At 35.9% G+C, this 20,755-nt stretch overlaps 1 protein-coding gene across 1 annotated transcript in view; it reads left to right on the forward strand.

Moving 5' to 3' along the window:
- The window catches only part of LOC136037244 (probable G-protein coupled receptor B0563.6), a 79,564-nt gene extending 62,773 nt beyond the window's left edge, over positions 1-16,791 (forward strand). The window contains exons 5-6 of the mRNA XM_065719859.1: positions 8,586-8,742; positions 16,551-16,791. Of these exons, the coding sequence (XP_065575931.1) occupies positions 8,586-8,742; positions 16,551-16,700 (307 nt within the window). The 3' untranslated portion in view covers positions 16,701-16,791. The remainder of the gene's footprint in view (positions 1-8,585; positions 8,743-16,550) is intronic.
- Positions 16,792-20,755: the final 3,964 nt, after the last annotated feature.

Raw genomic sequence — 20,755 nt, forward strand, 5'->3', positions numbered from 1 at the left:
CAAATAACGAGTGACAGCAGGACTCGAACCCCTGATCTCAGGAGTCCATTTCTAGAGTGCTCAATTATTAGATCGAAGATAATTCAAATTAACAATTTACGATTGATGATTAGAGCCTGTGCGGCTCGAATAACAAGACTGAGGTCTAACACTTTTTTTCAAATTCTAGAAAGCCTATCTTTGTCAAACTATATCCCCTTCCCTATTCTTTTTGTGCAGAGTGTGCTGCATTACCTAAACGTAAACCAAACAGCTCGAATTAGAATTAAAAACAATTTAAAATTTTAATATATAAAAGAAAGATTCATCTTTTCACACAAAAGATACACTGTGTGCGCAAGCGATAAGAAAATGATCTCTCGTAATTTCTCTATATAAAAAAGAAGAAAAAAATGTATTACCTAGTTAAAAATCATACAAATTATTTTAAATGAAAGTCTGAAACTTGATTTATTATGGATAATTAAGGCTTTTTGGAGCCATACGGGGAAGATTATGTTGCAGTTGATTTTTGTTGTAAATTTATTGACAAATAAAAGAAATCATGAGCTGGTTAAAAACAACTTTTGATTTACTTTCACATTAATTCTAAGAGTGACCTTGAAAAATTATCGAGCATTCCAGAAGCTTAGACAGAAGTTTGGAGTCGAAATTCTACCACCCACTGACTGATGTCATTTCCGTAATCGATATAAGTGTCACTAATCCTCCCGTTTAAGTCCCGCTCGATTTAGCACCATCGTATTGACAGCTATAGCATCGTTCAATTGACAAGTCTTGTTAAAAGAGCGTAGAGAATTAGTGCATTCAACTTGGATTTATGTTGACAATATCTGTTCCAATCGTCTCTGTCGAGAGAGTAGTGCTTAGATAAATGTCGGTCGCTGGTGCCATAAAACAAGTTGTCTTTTCTCTTTTGGTCAGCAAAGAATCGTCATATTCTGGTGAACAATTTTAAACTCTTTGGAAGTTATAAATATATTGAATGGTCATTAAAGTTCGAACATGTTGCTTAATCTAAAAAATTTACATAATATTCATTGGTACCATACGAAAATCTAACAATTGAAACCAAACAAAAATTCTTTTATTTTAAAGATAGAGTAAATTCGTCATTTACGTCAAAGTTCTAATCCTTGTTCGTTTCATGTAACGTGTCAATAGAATAGACGACGTTTGTGTTTGATTCATATTTATTTTGACAGTGTGTTCAATTCATTCTCTGTCAACTAAATGTGGCCTTTTGACGACTTTTTTTTCTCAGACGATATCCCTGTCGATAGAAACGACATATTTGACACCGTATTTGACAAATGTCAACATTTAAGCCAACACAAAAAGCCAGAATAGTATCAAACGATAGCAACAAGCGATATGTTGTTTAGAATTTTCATAAGAACAGCATTTGGTTTGGTTCTGCCAACATATCGTCAATTATCGTAGGAGACAAATACAAGAGCTAAGAGCTCATATGGCACTTGTGACGAGGCGAGAAGAGCTAAGAGCCAAGGGATCATATGGTATGAGCTCTAACAAAATTCTATGAATCAATAGATTGATTTAAAAAGGAAAATAAGAGGCTTAATGCCGGTAAGGATTTAAAATAAGAGCTCTGAGTCACGATGTCCTTCTAAATATCAAAATTCATTAAGATCCGATCACCCACTCGTAAGTTATAAATACCTAATTTTTTCTAATTTTTCCTCTCCCTTTAGCCCCCCAGATGGTCGAATCTGGGAAAACGACTTTATCAAGTCAAATTGTGCAGCTCCCTAACACGCCTACCAATTTTCATCGTCCTAGCACGTCCAGAAGCACCAAACTCGCCAAATCACTGAACCCCTCCCCCCAACTCCTCCAAAGAGAGCGAATCCAGTACGATTCTATCAATCCCGTATCAAGGACATTTGTTAATTCTATCCAGCAAGCTTCATCCGGATTCCTTCACTCCAAGCGTTTTTCCAAGATTTCCCCCTCCAACTCCCCCCAATGTCAAAACATCTGGTCGGGATTTGAAATAAGAGCTCTGAGACATGAATTCCTTGTAAAAATCAAATTTCATTAATATCCGATCATCTATTCATAAGATAAAAATACCCCAATTTTCACGTTTTCCAAGAATTCTGGTTTCCCCCTCCAACTCCCCCCAATGTCACAGGATCTGGTCGGAATTTAAAATTAGAACTTTAAAGCACAAGGTCCTTCTAAATATCAAATTTCATTAAGATCTGGTCACCCTTTCGTAAGTTACAAATACCTCAATTTTCAAAATTACCCCCCCCCCAATTCCACCAAAGAGAGCAAATCCGGTCCTGTTATGTCAGTCACGTAATCTTAGACAGGTTTCTAATCTTCCCATCTAGTTTCATCCTGATCTCACCGCTGTAAGTATTTTCTAAGATTTCCGGTTCCCCCCAACTGCCTCCCCTCATTACGCTTGATCCGGTTGATATTTAAAATAAGAGATCTGAGTTACGAGGTCCTTCTAAATATGAAGTTTCATGAAGATCCGATCACTCCTTCGTAAGTCAAAAATACGTAATTTTTTCTTATTTTTCAGAATTAACCCCCCCCCCCCAATAGAGCGGATCCGTTCCAATTATGTAAATCACGTATATAAGACTTTTGCTTATTTTTCCCACCAAGTTTCATCCCGATCCCTCCAATCTAAGCGTTTTCCATGATTTTAGGTTCCCCCACCCCAAACTTCCCCAATGTCACCAGATCCAGTCAAGATTTAAATAAGACCTTTGAGACACGATATCCTTCTAAATATCAAATTTCATTGAGATCCGATCACCCGTTTGTAAGTTAAAAATACCTCATTGTTTCTAATTTTTCAGAATTAACCCCTCCCCCAACTACCCCAAAGAGAGCGGATCCATTCTGGTTATGTCAATCATGTATCTAGGACTTGTGTCTATTTTTCCCACCAAGTTTCATCCCGATCCCTCCACTCTAAGTGTTTTCCAAGTTTTAGGTTTCCCCCCTCCAACTCCCCCCAATGTCATCAGATCTTGTCGGGATTTAGTACAAGAGCTCAGAGACACAATATCATTCCAAACATCGAATTTCATTAAGATCCAATCACCCGCTCATAAGTTAAAAATACTTCATTTTTTCTATTTTTTCCGAATTAACTGGCCCCCCACTCCCCCCAGATGGTCAAATTGGGAAAACGACTATTTATAATTTAACCTGGTCTGGTCCCTGATACGCTTGCCAAATTTCATCGTCCTAGCTTACCTGGAAGTGCCTAAAGTAGCAAAACCGGGACCGATAGACAGACCGACAGAATTTGCGATTGCTATATGTCACTTGGTTAATACCAAGTGCCATAAAAAAGCTATTTTTCTGTAATGTCAGAAATTGTTGTCTACAGAAAAGTGTTGACCTGAATGAGAATATTGAGCCGCTATAAAAGTTGACAAAATAGAGACCTAATCCTTGATTCGACTACCAGAGACCAATCGCCGTTGTCCCTCCTAAAGTCTTATCTAATGTTGTTACACTTCTCTGATAATTTTTGAAGACTGTTTGCCAAGCTCTTCTCAAAGGGAATAGGATTAGGGACTTTGCCGTTCAAAGGGGAGGGGGCTACTGGGGTAGCCCACAATGAAAGGCTGCTCTCACAGAAAATTTCACCAAGGAGAATTATTCCTGGTGATAATTGCAATCCCACAAAAGTGCCCTACGAAAATTTCCACTCGCAAAATTGAGTCGATAAAGAGAAAGTAAGACAAATAAAACGGATTTCGTATAAGAATTCTGGAAAATATCCCTCCCTCTGTAAAATTTTCCCTTGAAAGCTCACTCCCAGAAACTTCCCTCCCAACAAAAAATATTCCCCACAGAAAATCAACCCCGCAAAAATTCCCCCCAAAAATGTCCGTAAACTTCCCAATAACAAATGCTATATGTAAACAATGGGCAAATTTTACAACTTGAGGCCCTTTCTCTGGGGTCTGTGGGAATCCATCAACCCCAAAGAAATCGCTATTGAACATTTCAACTGTATTGAACAAAATGATCATCTCAAAATTTTGATCGGCCGACATTGGGGAAAAGGGGCATAGGAAAAGGGTTAGTTGCCCTCCAGTCTTTTTGGTCACTTGAAAAGGACACTAGAACTTTTAATTTCCTTTTGAATGAGCCCTCTCCCGGTCTTCTGAGACCATTGATTCGGTACGATCACTCCTGGGAAGAACAAACAAATAAGGACGCATCCGTAATCTTTCTTCTGGCAAAAAAAAAATTAATGCCACATTTTTGCACATGGGATCATGAAACCTCTACAGAATTTTTTTTCTGATAAACTGAATCGAATGGATTGGTTTTCAGTAAGATTCCATGAATTTTATTTTTCAAAGGTAGGGCAAACTTTCTCAGGCTCGTAATTTTTGATGGATAGCATTAAATGAACTTTATATTTTTGGAATCAGCATAAAAAATGATTCTTTTGATGCATCTACTGTTATCAAAATTCTGTTTTTTTAGAATTTCGGTCACTATTGGGTGGAGTCTCTCCTTACTTATGGTTTATTACCATAAACTGCTTGAAAAGTTAATTAAGTGGGATAACAGTTTTTGAAACAAAGAAATGACCGAGTAAGTAATATCCGCAAGACAAATTTTATTTATTTGACAAGGGACTATCTTTGGTATTGATATTTGATAGTTTTTAACTCTAAAAGTTTTTACTATCTGTATATACAAAGTATATCACTATACAAATCATTAAAGAATAAACTGAACTAAGATTAAATTACTTACTCTGACGAGACAGTAATGTTCGCGAGACAAATTTTATTTTAATGACAAGGGATTAGAGTTGATAGTGATATTTGATATTATTTAACTCTAAAAGCCTTTACGGACCATGTCTATGCAAAAAACACTATACAAATCATAAGGGAATAAGCACCCTTAAATCAAGAGTAAAATATAAATAAATTATGTCTCATACCCAATTTTCCCTATGTCCCATACCCAAGGCTGGAGCTTTGACGCTACTAGCCTTGGTAGCTAATTTTTATTTATCGTAAAATAATGTAACTTATGATAATAATCGAGAGGTTAAGTATTTGTACGTTGGGGGTATTAAATAAATTAAATGCACCAACAAAGTATTGGAAATAAATCTAATCCATTGGTAGATAGAAACACATAAATATATTTACGTATTATATATTATTTTGCAAGGAGGACTATATATTTTCAAAGCCATTTGATAAAGTCTTCCTCGTTGCTTTTTATTGTGTGACTGTGTCTATGATGTCATAGTACGGTATATGTTCAGTCAACCTTCCCTCTATAGTGAACACAGATAATGGTGTCAATCTGTCGTGGTTGATTGAAGATCTTGAAGGTTGTTTCTCGACCACTGAAGGTGTGGAGAAGGATCTTTACCCTGTGCAGTTTGTAATAGACGCACTAAGAACCTTTCTTAAGGAAATGTCAACGTTTGGATACATATCAACAGCATCAAAATGACGCAAAACTTTGCTAACATCAGTTAGAGTCATCATTCTTTTTCCGTCATCAGTATTTTGTTCTTTTGTAGGAGTGGACCTGGAACATTGACGATAAATCTCATCAGTCCAGTTTTTGCTAAGAAAAAATCGCTCAATTATAGTTTATTGAGCCCCCTAGGATTGTGCACCACTAGGCCCACAGGAAAAGGGGGCCAATTGGGAACAAACAATCACTATTTAAGCCAATTGATAAATTCTGACCTGCTCACACCTGTGCCCACAAACTTACCCATCTTCACGAATCTCCATAAAATTTCCATCCCTTAAAATTGTATCCACTCATTCATCCCTTGTATTCCACTTCGGAAAAACTTCTCCCCTTAGACCATTTAATTCTATACAAAACCCAAGAAATGATTAAATGATCCTCCTCATCCCCACATATCGGGCAAAAGTAAAGATTTAACTCCAGCTTTGTCCTTCCCAGATACCGGTGCTTTCCCCTACCCCCAACAACAAAAGTTTCCTTTTGTTGATATTGTCCATTTTAGTTCCTCTCTATCCAGCCCTGCCTTAAAACAAGGTTTCTGTCCCTCACGCTCCCTATATAATTAATTCAGAAAATATGAGTTAAAAAATATCTAAGTCTATTCAGAAAATCAGGAAATGTGTTCAGAAAATTCAGAAGTTTATTAGAAAAAAATTATTAAGAGTAGAGATTCAGGAGAAAATAATCTTCAGAAATTAGAAGCTTTAGCGTCAAAGTAGGTTAAGTATCGCGTGGTATTTAGGTCCCCAAGATAGTCACTAAAACGGAAATTCTCATTTTTAGCAGCAATTATGTATGCCCATTGTTTACATATAATATTGGTAATGGGAAGTATACAGACGTTTTCAGGGGGATTTTTCTGGTGGGGGGTCAGGAGGGTTATATGGGACGATCTTTCCATGGAGAAATTTTTTAAAGGGGAAGGGAATATTTCTTGGAGCAGAAGTCAGATTTCCCAGCATTATCTAAAAAAGAATAAGAAATTAAATAAAAGACAAGTTTTTCACCTGAAAGCAAGGAGCCACATTAAAACTTAAAACAAACAGAAATTATTATGCATTTGAAGGGGGTCACCCCCTCATCAATACCTTGCTGTTTACGTTAAAGTTTTTTTGGTAGATTTAAAACAGCTATTTATTCTAATTTAGCGGCCTTTTTGATTCAAGAGTCATTCTGAAAGATTTTGGACAAAATTCGAACTTTAGCCTAAAGAGCGAAGTATTGTCATGGGGGTGACCCCTCATATAGGTAATAATTTCTGTTTGTTTTAAGTTTTAATTTTGCTCATTACTTTTAGTTGAAGAAACTTGTTTTTTATGTAATATCTAATAAGCGTATTTTTTATGAACTCACAATGTGAAATATCGGCATAAAATATCAATTTGAATAAATGTTTTTACCTTAATTAAATGGGATAAGATAAAACTTTTCGAAACGAGGAATATTTCCGACAAATAAGCAATTTTCAACGAGACAAATCTTATTTATGTGACAAGGGACTATCTAGGTCATCCAGGAAATTAGGAAATATGCTCAGGGAATATATCAGGAAAAACTGTCCAACCGTAGAAATTCAGGAGGAAAATATTTTCCGGAATTATAAGCTTCAGCATTAAAGTTGATTAAATATTGTTTGATATTTAGGTTCTCAGAGTCAAGTTACTAAAACTTCTCATTTTTGGCTACAATTGTGTAAGACAAAATTTTAGGATGAATTTTCTGTAATAAATAAGATAGTAATTATGAACTCTTGATGTAAAACAAGAATATGAAATATCATTATGAACTGATATTTTTACCTTAATGAAACCGTAGAAGATATAGTTTCTCAAAACGAGGAATATTTCTGACATATAAGCAATTTCCAAAGAGATAATTTTTATTCATGTGACAAGGGACTATCTAAGTCGCTCAGGAAATTCGGGAATTTGTAATAGGAATTCAGAATTATATTAGAAAAAGCCGGCATAGAATGGGAATTCAGAGAAAAATCATTTGATGAAACTTAGAGCATCTAGTTTAAAAGTGGGTTATGCCCAGGAAAAAGTTTCTTTTGACTTATAGGCTCCCAAAGTCAAGTCACTAAAACTCAAGGTGGTGACCGTGGTCAAAAAGTATCACGGTCAATTTAAAAATAAATCCCACAAGTATCACTATTTCGGACCATCGCGTTTACGTACTACCAATGCGCATGCGCGTATACGTCATGTATTAGAAACCGCACAGGAAGTGCCAAGCCCAATCAAAACCCATTTTACATTGCTTTTGGCTCAAACTTGGCACTTCTTGTACGGTATCTAGTACACGCCGAATACGCGCACGCGCATTGGTAGTACGTAAATACGCTGGTCCGAAATAGTGATACTAATCAAATGTCTATTCCATTGATGAAAAAGTTGTTGAAAGGGAAAAAGATATTTTATGCCTTTATTCAAAGTATCACCAACAGCCAATGTAAACCACTAATTGTCAAGTAAAATCAAAATTTTAAAATCTTTCTGATTCAAGTAAGACACTTCTGGCACAGTTTTTATTCCCCGACATGTATGTGCATGTGAATTAACCTTGCTCAAGCGCCGTGGTCCAAAATATTTATACTTGGGTTATCGCTATACTTGGTAAACATTGCAAATGTTGGTAAAGATATAACTGGTTATTTGGTTCGAAAAGGGGGTCAGTGGCGTGACTCTGCAAGCTCAAACAGAGTCGACCCAATTCTAAATGGGTACCTGGAGAATTCTGTGGAAGGTAAACAGGAAAGGTATGCGAAGGTACAGGGTGGCTTACCCCCAAACCCCCATTGTGCTTCCTGGTTGAAAGGCCATGAAACGGTGATCAGCACAGCCGGTAGGGATTGTAAAATGCCTACCTAAAACAAAACCTTTTTTTACGGAAATGAGACTGGTGAACGGCGTTCGCGACCTTGAAACTGAGCTTCTATACACCATACACAGTTGCATGCATGTGTCAGAGTCCAAATCTCACTCAACTCTGTTGCTTCTTTGGTTATTCAATTTCAGATGACTTTTATTACATGATTTTTAAAGATGTAATGATTTCAGCACAATAAGTCAAGAGGAGACCACAAGACTTTCACAAGAGCAAAGATTAATGCTGCTTCTTGGATCGACCTCTGTTCTGTTTTTGGTCTGCACAGCACCACAACTGATTCTTAGCCTGATGATTCATGAGAGAATACTAAAATCTTACGGCTTCCAAGTAAGTTGGTGTCAAGTTTTTTGCCTAATTTTGAATCGCCACGTTAAAAACGAAAGGGGCAATCCGAAGCTTCCTTAAATTTTATTTATAGTTGGGAATTGATCAGTTGAATCAGTTGATATTGATCAGTTGAGAATTGATCAGAATTGATCATAAATTTTTATCGATTAGTTGAGATCACCTCTTGTAGTGAATTTTTTCACCAGTTGCAATTTTAAGGGTATATGTACTTCACAGAAAAAAAAACAGAATGGTGTGATGAAAATTTACCCTACCTCACCTCAAAGGTATAACCTTCTCCACAAGGCACCTAATAAGGTTACGCTATACGTTTTTTCTGGTGAATACATTGTTTCTTAACAATGTTGGTCAACAATTGCGAGAACAAACTTGTTTATCAATAATAATTTTTGCGAGAACAAACTTGTTTGTCAATAATGATTTTTGCGAGAACTTAAATTTCAATTATTTTTGGAAACATACAGCTATAATTTCACCATCAATTCAACATTGTTTGACTGTAGATTCATATTTACAAGTGTAATTTTCACTGTATATGCGGCTTTTCACTATATTATCGAGTTCTCAAATTTTCAGTTTTGATCAACAAAATATTTCTAGTGCCCCTTTGAGGGCGAAGGGGTATATGATTCAAAAGTTCGTCCCTTCCCATGTCTTGTTTCAGGTGTGATAAATATAACCACCTGTGTGACAAATTAAGTGTGTTTTTTTGTACTTCTAAAATTGCAAAAAAAAATTCCTGCATAACAATATACCTTGAAATTTCCTGCTAAATTTGACCAACAAGTTTGACAAACATTGATTTGAAAACCATTGATCATTTTCATCCACAACGCTGTTGGTCATTAAAAGACGTTTCCGGTGTGTAAGATCTGACAGAAACCGGATTGACCCTCTGGGATCAGATATCATTTGTTTATTTTGGATGTAAAAAACTACGATGTATGTATATTCTAATTAAATGTTTCATATATAGAGGAGGTTTGGGTTTAAGTTAGGTATTTAATACAATGCATTCTGTGCGGCCTACTTCCATAATTCTTTGTCGCAGCAGTTTCCGAAATTTTGTGTCTACAGTATCATATTTTCATCATGTTTGGGTATATTTCATAAGGATTAAACTAACTTCACTTCTAAGGTGTGGTCGGTATAACACGTAAGTTACCCCAACAAGTTTGAAAAACAGTGATTTGAAATTCTTGGGTAGTTTTCATCCACAATGTCGTTGGTCACTGAAAGACGATTGCTGAACAACAAATTTTATTGAACACTTTATGTGAATTTGTTTTCTCACTCGTGTTATCTGTTCTAAATACTAATTCATCTTATTTTTCCTTTTATTCATTTAAAGGATTATGAATGATTATGAATGATATTTTGAAAAAGTGTTTTCAAAAAAGTGACACTTTTTGAAAAAGTGTCCCCACTTTTTCCTAAAGGATGGGGGAAAAGATAGACGCCATTTACATGACCATGAATTCAGGTTGATTTTTGAATAAGTGAACATTCACCTCCTTTCAAACAGTTCGTGGTAACGAACTGTAGTAAGGAGCGACCCGGCTCAATAGTAACCAAAACTCTAAAAAATGGAAATGGAAATTTTTATGAAGTTTCATCAAGATTAGTCTTACCGGTCAAAAGTTACGAGCCTGAAAAGATTTGCCTCATTTTAGAAAATAGGGGGAAATACCTCTTAAAAGTCACACGATCTTAACGAAAATCATACCATCAGATTCAGCGTATCAGAGAACCCTACTGTAGAAGTTTCAAGCTCCTATCTACAAAAATGTGGAATTTAGCATTTTTTGCCAGAAGACAAATCACGGATGCATGTTTATTTGTTTTTTTTTTGTTGTTTTTTTTTTGTTTTTTTTCCCCAGGGGTGATCATATCGACTCAGTGGTCTAGAATGTCGCAAAAGGGCTCATTCTAACGGAATTAAAAGTTCTAGTGCCCTAAGTGCCCAAAAAATTGGAGGCCACCTAGGCCCCCTCCCACGCTCATTATTTCCCCAAAGTCACCGGATCAAAATTCTGAGATAGCCATTTTATTCACCATAGTCGAATAACCTAATAACTATGTCTTTGTGGACGATTTACTCCCCGAAGTCGCCATGGGAGGGGCTGCAAGTTACAAACTCTTTCCTGTGTTTACATAAAGTAATGGTTACTGGGAAGTGTACAGACGTTTTCAGAGGGATTTTTTGGTTTGGGGGGAGAGTTGAAGGGGGGTTACGCGGGAGGATCTTTCAATGGAGGAATGTTTTATTGGGGAAGAGACTTTCAATGGAGGGGGCGCAGGATTTTCTAGCATTATTAAAAACAACAATGAAAAAATAAATATGAAAAGTTTTTTCCACTAAAAGTGAGGAGCAATATTAAAACTTAAAACGAACATAAATTATTACACATATGAGGGGTTTACCTCCTCGTAATACCCCACTCTTTACGCTAAAGTATTTTTAGTAATTTCAACTATTTATTCTACGGACTTTGTGATTCAGTGGTCATTCTTAAGGAATTGGGACAAAATTTAAGCTTTAGCGTAAAGAGCGAGGTATCGACGAGGGGTGAGCCCCCTCATATACGGAATAAAAACATACGAATATAGAAGTTCGCTACGTAAGTTAATTCGTAAGTTACGTATATTTTTTACTTATGAAAACGTTCGTAAAAATTAAAAGTTATAGTTGCCTTTTTAAGTAATCAAAAAATTGGAGAGCAACTAGGCCTCCTCTCTCGCTCCTTTTTTTTCAAAATCTTCCTATTAAAACTATGAAAAAGCCATTTAGCCCCAAAAAAATTAATATGCAAATTTTATTTTAATTATTTATGCGTGGAGAGCCAAGATAAAAAAAAATGTATTAATTAAAAAACGTCCAGAAATTAAACAAAAAAAACAAGTTTTTTTTAAATGAAAGTAAGGAACGACATTAAAACTTAAAACGAACAAAGATTACTTCGTATATGAAAGGGGCTACTTCCTCATCAACGTCCCGCTCTTTACGCTAATTCTTAAGGAATTGGGACAAAATTTAAGCTTTAGCGTAAAGAGCGAGGTATCGACGAGGGGTGAGCCCCCTCATATACCCAATAAAACACACGAATATAGAAGTTCCCTACGTAAGTTAATTCTTAAGTTACGTATATCACCCGAAGCTTTATAGACGATGTGTGGGATGGATAGAGAGTGTTTACCAACTGGAGGCGACTCAAGGTCGCGATTACCTTATCATATTATCATATTAGTAATAGAACCTAATTAAGTTGAAAAAGTAAGAATTGAACGAAAAACAAATGTCAGAAATTAAAAAGAAAAACCGCAATATAGGTTTAAGCTGTTCAGGTATTCGGATACCTGAACAGCTATTCGGATATGGTCTCCTCTTGCCTTCCCCCCGATAAAAATACTAGAGATTCACCTCTGACATACAGTAGAAACATGTGGAGTGCAGTCGTTTGGTTCCTCCTTCCCCCTCCGAAATTATTATCTTACTCGTAAAAAAGTAACAAAAATACATATAAACAAATTGTTGGTATGTTTTCAAAGTTTTCTTGTTTCCTCCTTTCAGAATAAAAATCCTGGATACGGCCTTGGTTTAGCCACACTTTGTGGAGTGACCTGCCTACCTTTATATTTGAGTGTACCGTATTTTTTTTCGGCAGAATTTTCAGTCGACAACACGATATATGAGCAGGAAATACATCCTCTGTCAGACTGGTATTATCATACTGGTATGTCATCTAATGTTTAGTGATTTTGTTCGACTCTGAACTGCATACTTGTCCTTTTAGGTACTTAAAAATGCTCTGAAGGGTTAAAAATAAACTAAAAAACTTTGCGTCACAAGTAGGTGTACCAGCTTAAAGGGAACCAGCCACTTTAACTTGTCAAGAGTTCCAGCCTAACGTATGCCTTCAAAGAAAAAACAGATGCTGACTAATCATCACTTTCGTAGAAATTGTAGCAATAATCCTGTCCTAAGCTCTTTATATCATCTATCCAAGTTTGTTTGAAATTTTCGACTTTTTCAATGAAATTGCCAGACACTGCACTGTTAAAACCGCTATAATTTTTAAATCTGCTCTCCGCCTGTTAAGTTTCCGAAAATCCTACTCTTCTTAGTTTTATTCTCTCTGTGATCCTGTCTCTTAGAAAAAAATAGGATCAACTTCGGTATCAGATATACAAAGCTTTAAACTCTTAAGGAGGCCCTAGACAGTCAATCGTTTCGATGGAGAGCCTCCGTCCATTGATTGACTCAAGCATGATTGACTGTCTAGGAGCCTGTTTGACACTTGAGTCAAGCGTTGACGTTGATTTGGTCGAGATTGAAGGGTCAATTGAAGGTTGATTGAAGCACACGTAGGTCGATTTTAGAAGGAGGCCCTGGTCATTCGTTTTGATCGGGATATTCTGTCAATCGATTGACACAAGCTAGACAATCTATTGACAATCGATTGACATCGATTGACAATCTAGGAACCTTTTTGACGCTTGAGTCAAGCATTAATGGTGATTTTTATAAAGTTAGAATGACTCAATCATTTTGATCAAAAGCCGCATGTTGCATTGGCTTTGGTCCACATTCAAGGGTTGATTGAAGGGTCGATTGAAGGTTGACTGAAGCACACATCGGTCGATTGATGATTGACCGTATAGGGCCTCGATATTCCTCTAAAACCCCGTGCGTCCGCCGAAATTTCACCAAAACCTAAAGCTTAAAATCAGAGACCTCCCGAAAATATCAGAGGCAACGCTGTAGGCTTAATTTTAGTAAAGAGCAACGTGCATTCAATGTGTTGTTTTCTCCTCGATAGCTTCATATGGAAGGTGTACTACTACCACTACTACTAAAAACTCACCGCAGCACCAAGCCACCTGAGGCCAACACAGCTAAACACGCTCCTCCTTCATCCCAAAAGGTGTGGTTCAAGAAATTTGTGGGGGGGGGGGGCGTTAAATCGGGATTTAAAGTTTTAGTCCCTTTTAATGTCAGAAGTGATTGGAAGACGACTAGTCCCCTTTGTTTGTCTGTTTTTGCCACCCACTCTAACTCCCCGTGGTGTCAAGTCGAAATTTTGAGATAAGGATTTTGTTAAAAATGATCAATTGTGCCTAAAGGTTCGGTAAATACGTCTCCAGGAATGATATAACTCCTACTGCCCAAGGGCAAAGACAATAAATTATACAAATGGCAGTTTTTTACAGATGCGTTTTATAGGGAAAAGGAGGAAATAAGAAACATAATATCCAAAAATTCATGAAAGTCTAGCAGTGTTGGGGATAAAAATGTGTTTTTCAATGTCCAGGGGAGCAAATTTCTCATTTGTTTTTTAGTTTTTCCAATAAAAATTACCAAAGATAAGATATTTTTCAGTGGAAATATCCCCAAAAGGTATTTTATCAGAATCCAGGGGGACACAGGCCTCCTAATTGAAGACAAAAAAAGCTTTATCAGTCTATTGTTCTTTAGGGGCCTCCCCCAGGCAACTCAGCGTATCCACAGGTGGGTACGAACTGCGACATAGGAGTTCAACTGCGACAGGGTGTAAGATAAGAGATAAGATAAGATAATATTTATTTCAACAAAGCGACTATCACAAGCCCAAAAGGGCCGAATTCGCACTTCAGCGTCAGTACAACATCATAAATTGCAATCAATAAAAAGTCAAACGATAAAAACTCGTAAAGTTAAAACAGGGAAAACAAATTTAAACAAAAATGTAGCTAGCAAGAATTACAAAGTTTGCAATTGCAAAATAAACACTCAAACTATAAGATAAGAGTGGAGTGAGAAAAAAAAAGGGGGGGGTATTAATTTAAAATTTCAACTATGTGAGGGATTAACCATAAAAATAAAACATAAAACCATAAAAATAAAAACACATCATAAAAATAGCACAACAACTAAAAAACTGGTTAAACAATGTCAAAAACAACTAAATCAGAAAGGCAAAGCCATTCATTTGTCAAAAAAAAGAAAAATTAAACGGCAATATGTCAGAAAGTTGAAAGGGTAAGTCGTAAAACAAAACTAAAAGAGTGAGATAAAATTAGCGTTGAAAAGGTTTAAAAGAGAACATATAAACAATCGGTGGGAACAAACGAATCAAACGAACAACGACCTAAAGCACCTCACATGAAAGAAAAAAAAAACGGGGGGAGGCAAAACTAGTTGGCTATTTTATTTATTTTTTCTGTGATGAAGGGGACAAAGGTTTTTTTATATCTGGAGGTAACGCAACGAATGGGGGACAAAACTGGGATGGGCTCAGAAACAGCTCGAGGCTGTCGTAATCTAGATGGTGAGTGACGTTTGGGGAAAATACTTGCCGTCCGAGGTTTCGTAATTGTATTTTTTGAAAAATGGAGGCACAACGACGACCTCCTTCGCTCAAGGGTTTCCAAACTAGCTTTTTTTAGGAGCAGAGAGTAAGGCACCTTGCCTTCTTTGAAAATTATTCGAAAGGCTCTTTTTTGTATTGACTCAATTTTGTCTGATTCTTCACGGGAGATGCCAGGGTGCCAAACTGGACAAGCATATTCAAGATGCGGACGGACAAACGACGTGTACAACCTTAAGGAGTGAGAAGGGGGGACGCTATATTTATTTAGGAGCTTAAGGAGGGCGATAGACGCATTAGCTTTATGGATGATATCTTTAACGTGGACATCCCACTTTAAATTTGACGAAATTGTGACTCCAAGTAATTTAACCGAGGATGCATAAATTTCAGGAGGGATAGGATTGAGAAAACAGGGCGAGGATTTGAGGAAACAAATCGGCATTATCATGGACTTAGAGGGGTTTACGGTCATATCTAGGTCCAAAGCCTCACTTCCAATTTCATTGAGAATACTCATAGGGTCGCTTATTAAATTTCTGAAGCAACTTTCAACAATCGTTAGGTTATCAACAAATTTCCAACGGTCAGGAACTTCCTTCGCAAGGCTGTTAACCATGACTGAAAAAAGGAGGGGGCCTAGGAGAGTTCCTTGGGGTATGCCATTGTAGATAGGGAGAGGATTTGAGTAATGGTTCTGGTATTTAACCACCTGTGATCTATTTGTTAAAAATGAGGCAACCAATTTTACCAGTAAGGGATCGATATTGAACTCGCTTTCTAGTTTCTCAATTAAAATATTGTGGTTAACAAGGTCAAAGGCTTTCTGAAGGTCAATAGAAATTAAGTTTAGCCAGGAATTAGGTTTTTCGAGGATTTTCCCGATGTGGTCAATAAGAGAAACGAGGTAGTGGGAAGTAGAAGTTGATTTTAGGTTTCCAAATTGTTTCAGGTCAGTAAGAGGTAGGATTTTTTCCTTTAGCAAATCTGCAATGAATCCTTCATACAATTTTGAAAAAATAGGAGTAAGGAATAGATCCAGATCTATGGATAGATCAAAAAGAGGCACTTTTAGGTTGCTAATTTTAGGCTCTTTTTTATGTTGAAAGTCGTGTTTGTGACATGTCAAAGCCCTCACCTATCGATGATTCCATAAATAGTGATAGACTTTACACAAAACTAACATGAAATAAAAATCCTTATTTTATGCTTCTTTTCAACATAATAGTAAATACCGTGACAATGCACCCCCTCCCTTCCATAGGGCGCATATATAGCCCTAATAATATATTTGTTTTTTGTTCTTTCCAATTTAAAACCGGTTACCCTGTGTAGACTCTAGATGCAATGCTATACGTATAACGTGAAATATCCCAAATTTAAGTGTTTTTCTAAAAAAATGTAACTAAAACTGAACTAATGTGTTTCTGTATTTTCCAGGTGTTCCGCGCTATTGCTAACGTCTTAGAGTTAAGCAATTATTCAGTCAGCTTCTATATATATTCAATTCTTTCAAGAGATTTTCGCACAACATTTTTAAGGACGTTTTATTACAGAAAGCGAGAAAGGGTGAATCAAACATATCTGTGAAAAAATAATTTGTTTATAATTGTTATAGATTTGATTTAAAATACAAACTTACTCTTTTACCTTAAAGGCAGCTTGGTGGTTAATACGTACTGAATAAACAATCATACTACTAAATCGGTGGTTCCCAACCAATTTTGGGCCATGCCCCACCTAGAAATTTCTAAAATCCCGATGTCCCCATTATTATATTTATGTTTTGTTATTCAAAACTTGACGTATGTTCACCTGAAGAAAGCTTGAAGTGCCATTAACTTGATATATTTTTTTGGGTCGTCCTCTATGCATGTTTTATACCAATGAAAAATATAGTCGGAATTCAATACTTTTTATATGATGTATAACATTACTGCAATGCTACCATCTATCGTTTTTGCTCTCTAAATGCGCGTGAATGTGACATGATTCACATGTTTTTTTTTCAAAATTAAGGATCTAATGTATGGTCAGCAGAAGGGTGCACGTCCTGCCCATGACCCACCAAAATAGTGTCATGCCCCACCAGTAGGGCCTGCGCCCCACGCTGGGGAGTCACGGTGCTAGATAATGTACCTATGAAATGTATGATTTGTTAGGCGTGTCCTTAGAAACTTATGGAAACTGAAATTTGGGTTTATGGTCGGCGTCATATTTTTATCAATTTCTTAATCTCGATAACAAGATGTTTCCTATTCAGGTGCCTGCTATGTGTTTTTATGCAATATGTTTTATGTATTCAGGCCAGTTTTCGTAATATCAGGTCAATGGATAAAGGAATAACTAAACGATAGAATGTCAAAATTGACGTTTACATTGTATGTACTTCTATGGATTCTGGGTGGCTTTGATTAAAATAGCCCTAAATTCTCAGCCTATTTATACTGACTTTACAAAAAAAGAGAAAAAAAATTGACAGAAAACACAGACTTAGAACTACTCAAGAAATGGCAGAGTTGATAGAAGACATAGAATTTTCAATTTTTATTTTGATGAGTCTTCTCCTGGTATTCTATGACCACTGACGAAAAAGAAAAAAGAAAAAAAAGTCTGACCTTGACTGAAGACGTAGACTTATTCCCAATTAACATCTGAAGAAAATCTGAGATGACTTCAATGACTTTCCAGTTTGGTTTGTTCTACATGGAATAGCCCATCAAGCTCTTTGCTGTGATTAGTAGGTAGGATGCTTACAGGTAATCAAGCTGTTCAAAGCAATGGACGGTAGATAAATCCGTAATACCTTGTTTCTCTTGTAACTAGAAACCAAAAGCATAAAAACCGGAGTTCCGGATAGAATACATTAATAATCATTTTTTAGTGATTTTGTAAATGTCAAATTCATGACGTTTAAAATAAGTATTAATAGATATAATAACGTTAAATACCATAAAAACTTGCATTGTTTAAAAACGGTGGAGCCATCCCATTTAAGAGGCGACTTCTGGATGAGAATACACAATTGGATTCATTCATGTCAGCGAACCATGGATCAGGGGTTACAAGATCCAATCCAAAGAGTATGGGCAACTCGCAAGAGCAGAAACTGACGCTAGTTTCGAAAAAAAAGTCACCTACGCCATCTAGCATTTGGCGTTTTAGCATTTTTTACGCTTTACTCAGAAACTGAGATCAGACAGTAATTATTACAGTAATTTTCCCAGAGCCAAAAATTACGAGATTGCTATTCTGTTTAGAGCTATCAAAACGCTAGTTTTAATAAACTTACAAGTTTATATCATACTGTCATGCGGTGAACTCTTTGTTTAAAAACAAACAGGCGGTCTTTACAATTTGAAGGTAATTATAGAAAACTATTCATAAGCTTGACTTGACTGAGTATACACACTTGAAACGTCATTCATTCATGTGTAGCAGGGGCTCTCAACCTTTCAGACTTGGTACCCCCTTTGAACAATGATGTGAGTTCCCAACCCCTTCCTCATCTAATAACGAGGGAGAATAAAGATTGTGATAGAATAAAGATTCTCAGTTGGGTAAAAAGTGTCACATAACACCTTTCCAATTACTGCATCCGAAATATACAATCACTTTAGAGTGATTTTAAAAGTACTCGATGGAAAAAATAATAATATTAATTTATTTATGTTTATAATATAAATTATTTATATTTTATTTATATTATTTATTTAATTTATATTAATAGTTCCTAATAATAATATTAGGAACTCATTGCATAATAGTAATTTATTCAGCCTACAGAAAGAGTTTATTTGGCCTTGAAAAATATTCCAGTTGACCTCTTCAAAAAGGAAAAATCTCCTCGCCCAGCACCTCTCCATCTGTTTTTAACCGATATAAACAATTTTTCTATCATTTATCTTTCTATTACGGTTTGAAATATTCATCCATTATAATGAGAATAATGCACTGAATTCACATGACCGTTTTGCAGGCTAAAATACCGTATTTTACCAGTTTTGAGGACATAACATCAAATTGTTTTCGAGTAAGCAGATCTTTGTGATAATAAATCTGATTTTAGATACAACAGATAACCAACTGTCAATCCACTCAATTTTCATTTGCGATAAGATTTTTAATCTCACCTATTGAATAGATGGTGTAATAGACGTCAAAATTGGTGGAATTTACTGCAGTAATTCAAACCGTAACAACTATTGAAGTAATTACTTCGGCTATGACTCCTATTAAGATTATTCCTACCATGGCAACGACCAGTCCAACTAAAACTGGTACTATCACTATTACTTATATCCCAGCAATTACTATTACTAATAAAACAACTACTGCAACAGCGAACGCTCCTACCAGCGTTAGTCATATCGCAGCTACTGCTTCTACTAACATTACCTCTATCAAGATTAATACTTAAAAACTCAAAATATATGTTTGATAAATTCATTTTAGTAGAAAAGTGGACATGTTACACCCTATTGAATTCATATCCACGTAAGATTTTACTCTGTGAACGGTCCGAAGTAAGGCCCTCCTCCAAAATTAAATATACAGCACGTATATTTACGTGCTTAAATTACGTTATAATATTTACGTTAATTAAATATACATGTTGCACGTCTTTCGACTCTAGTGTACGTGCTTCAGGAATCATTTAGCGAATGTCCCTACATGACTAAATGTTAATCACTAACACTACAGTTTGCGACAATAGAATAAGTTACACAGTGATATATAAAGAATATCTGCTTTAAGCAACAAAATCACAAGTACAAGAATAGGGATTTTTTTATAAGACAGTGGAATTCCAAACTTTAAATGAATATTTCGACCGTATTTTCAATCACTGTGCTCCGTATAAAACAAATGACAAAAAACTTACATTAAAATACGACTTTTAAACTAAATTTCTTCTTTTTTATTTTTGAAGTCATCATGACTTCAACGAAGTTATGATGCAAGAGTCCTGGTTGAATTTCATTGAAGTTTTGATGCTAAGGCTGTTTTAGAATTTTTTAGTTTAAAGTCGTTTTTTAATGTAAGTTTCCCTCTTATATTTTCATTTGTTTTATACGGAGTACAGCCCTTGGACATAGGGTCGAAATATTCATTTAAAGTTTGGAATTCCCCTGTCTTACGAAAAAAAATTCCCTATTGTTCAACTTGTTATTTGTTGTTTATGATGGAAAGGCAGTGTGGTCTTTTTCGCTATTTAACATCTGTTCTAAATAAAAATTCTAAGCCTATTAATAATACTTTAGATTCAAACAACATACAGCCTACCAACAATTGTAGGAAGCACTTGAAACATTACTGCTCCTCACAATCACTACCTGGCTGTCCTTTGCCAAAGCGGGGTATCTGCATTTTTCAAGTTCTCGAGAAAATCATATATTAGTGATTTTTGGAATAGAAGAAATAGATGAAGATACAAGATTTTGTCAAAAGGTTTCCTAAAGTCCGTTTTCTTTCCGCCTTTACCACTTTATTCGCTGCTGGCCAGTACTGGTAAGAACTGTATTTTATAATTTTACTATATCCATACATAATTCTGGCGTGAAAAACCGGTGAAATTAGTTTTTATCCCCATATAAACTAGGTCATATCTCAGAAAGTGCATTCTGACTTTAGCATTGACCTTA

Source organism: Artemia franciscana, chromosome 16 (genome assembly GCF_032884065.1).
Source record: "Artemia franciscana chromosome 16, ASM3288406v1, whole genome shotgun sequence".
In the NCBI taxonomy this organism is placed as follows: Eukaryota; Metazoa; Arthropoda; class Branchiopoda; order Anostraca; family Artemiidae; genus Artemia; species Artemia franciscana.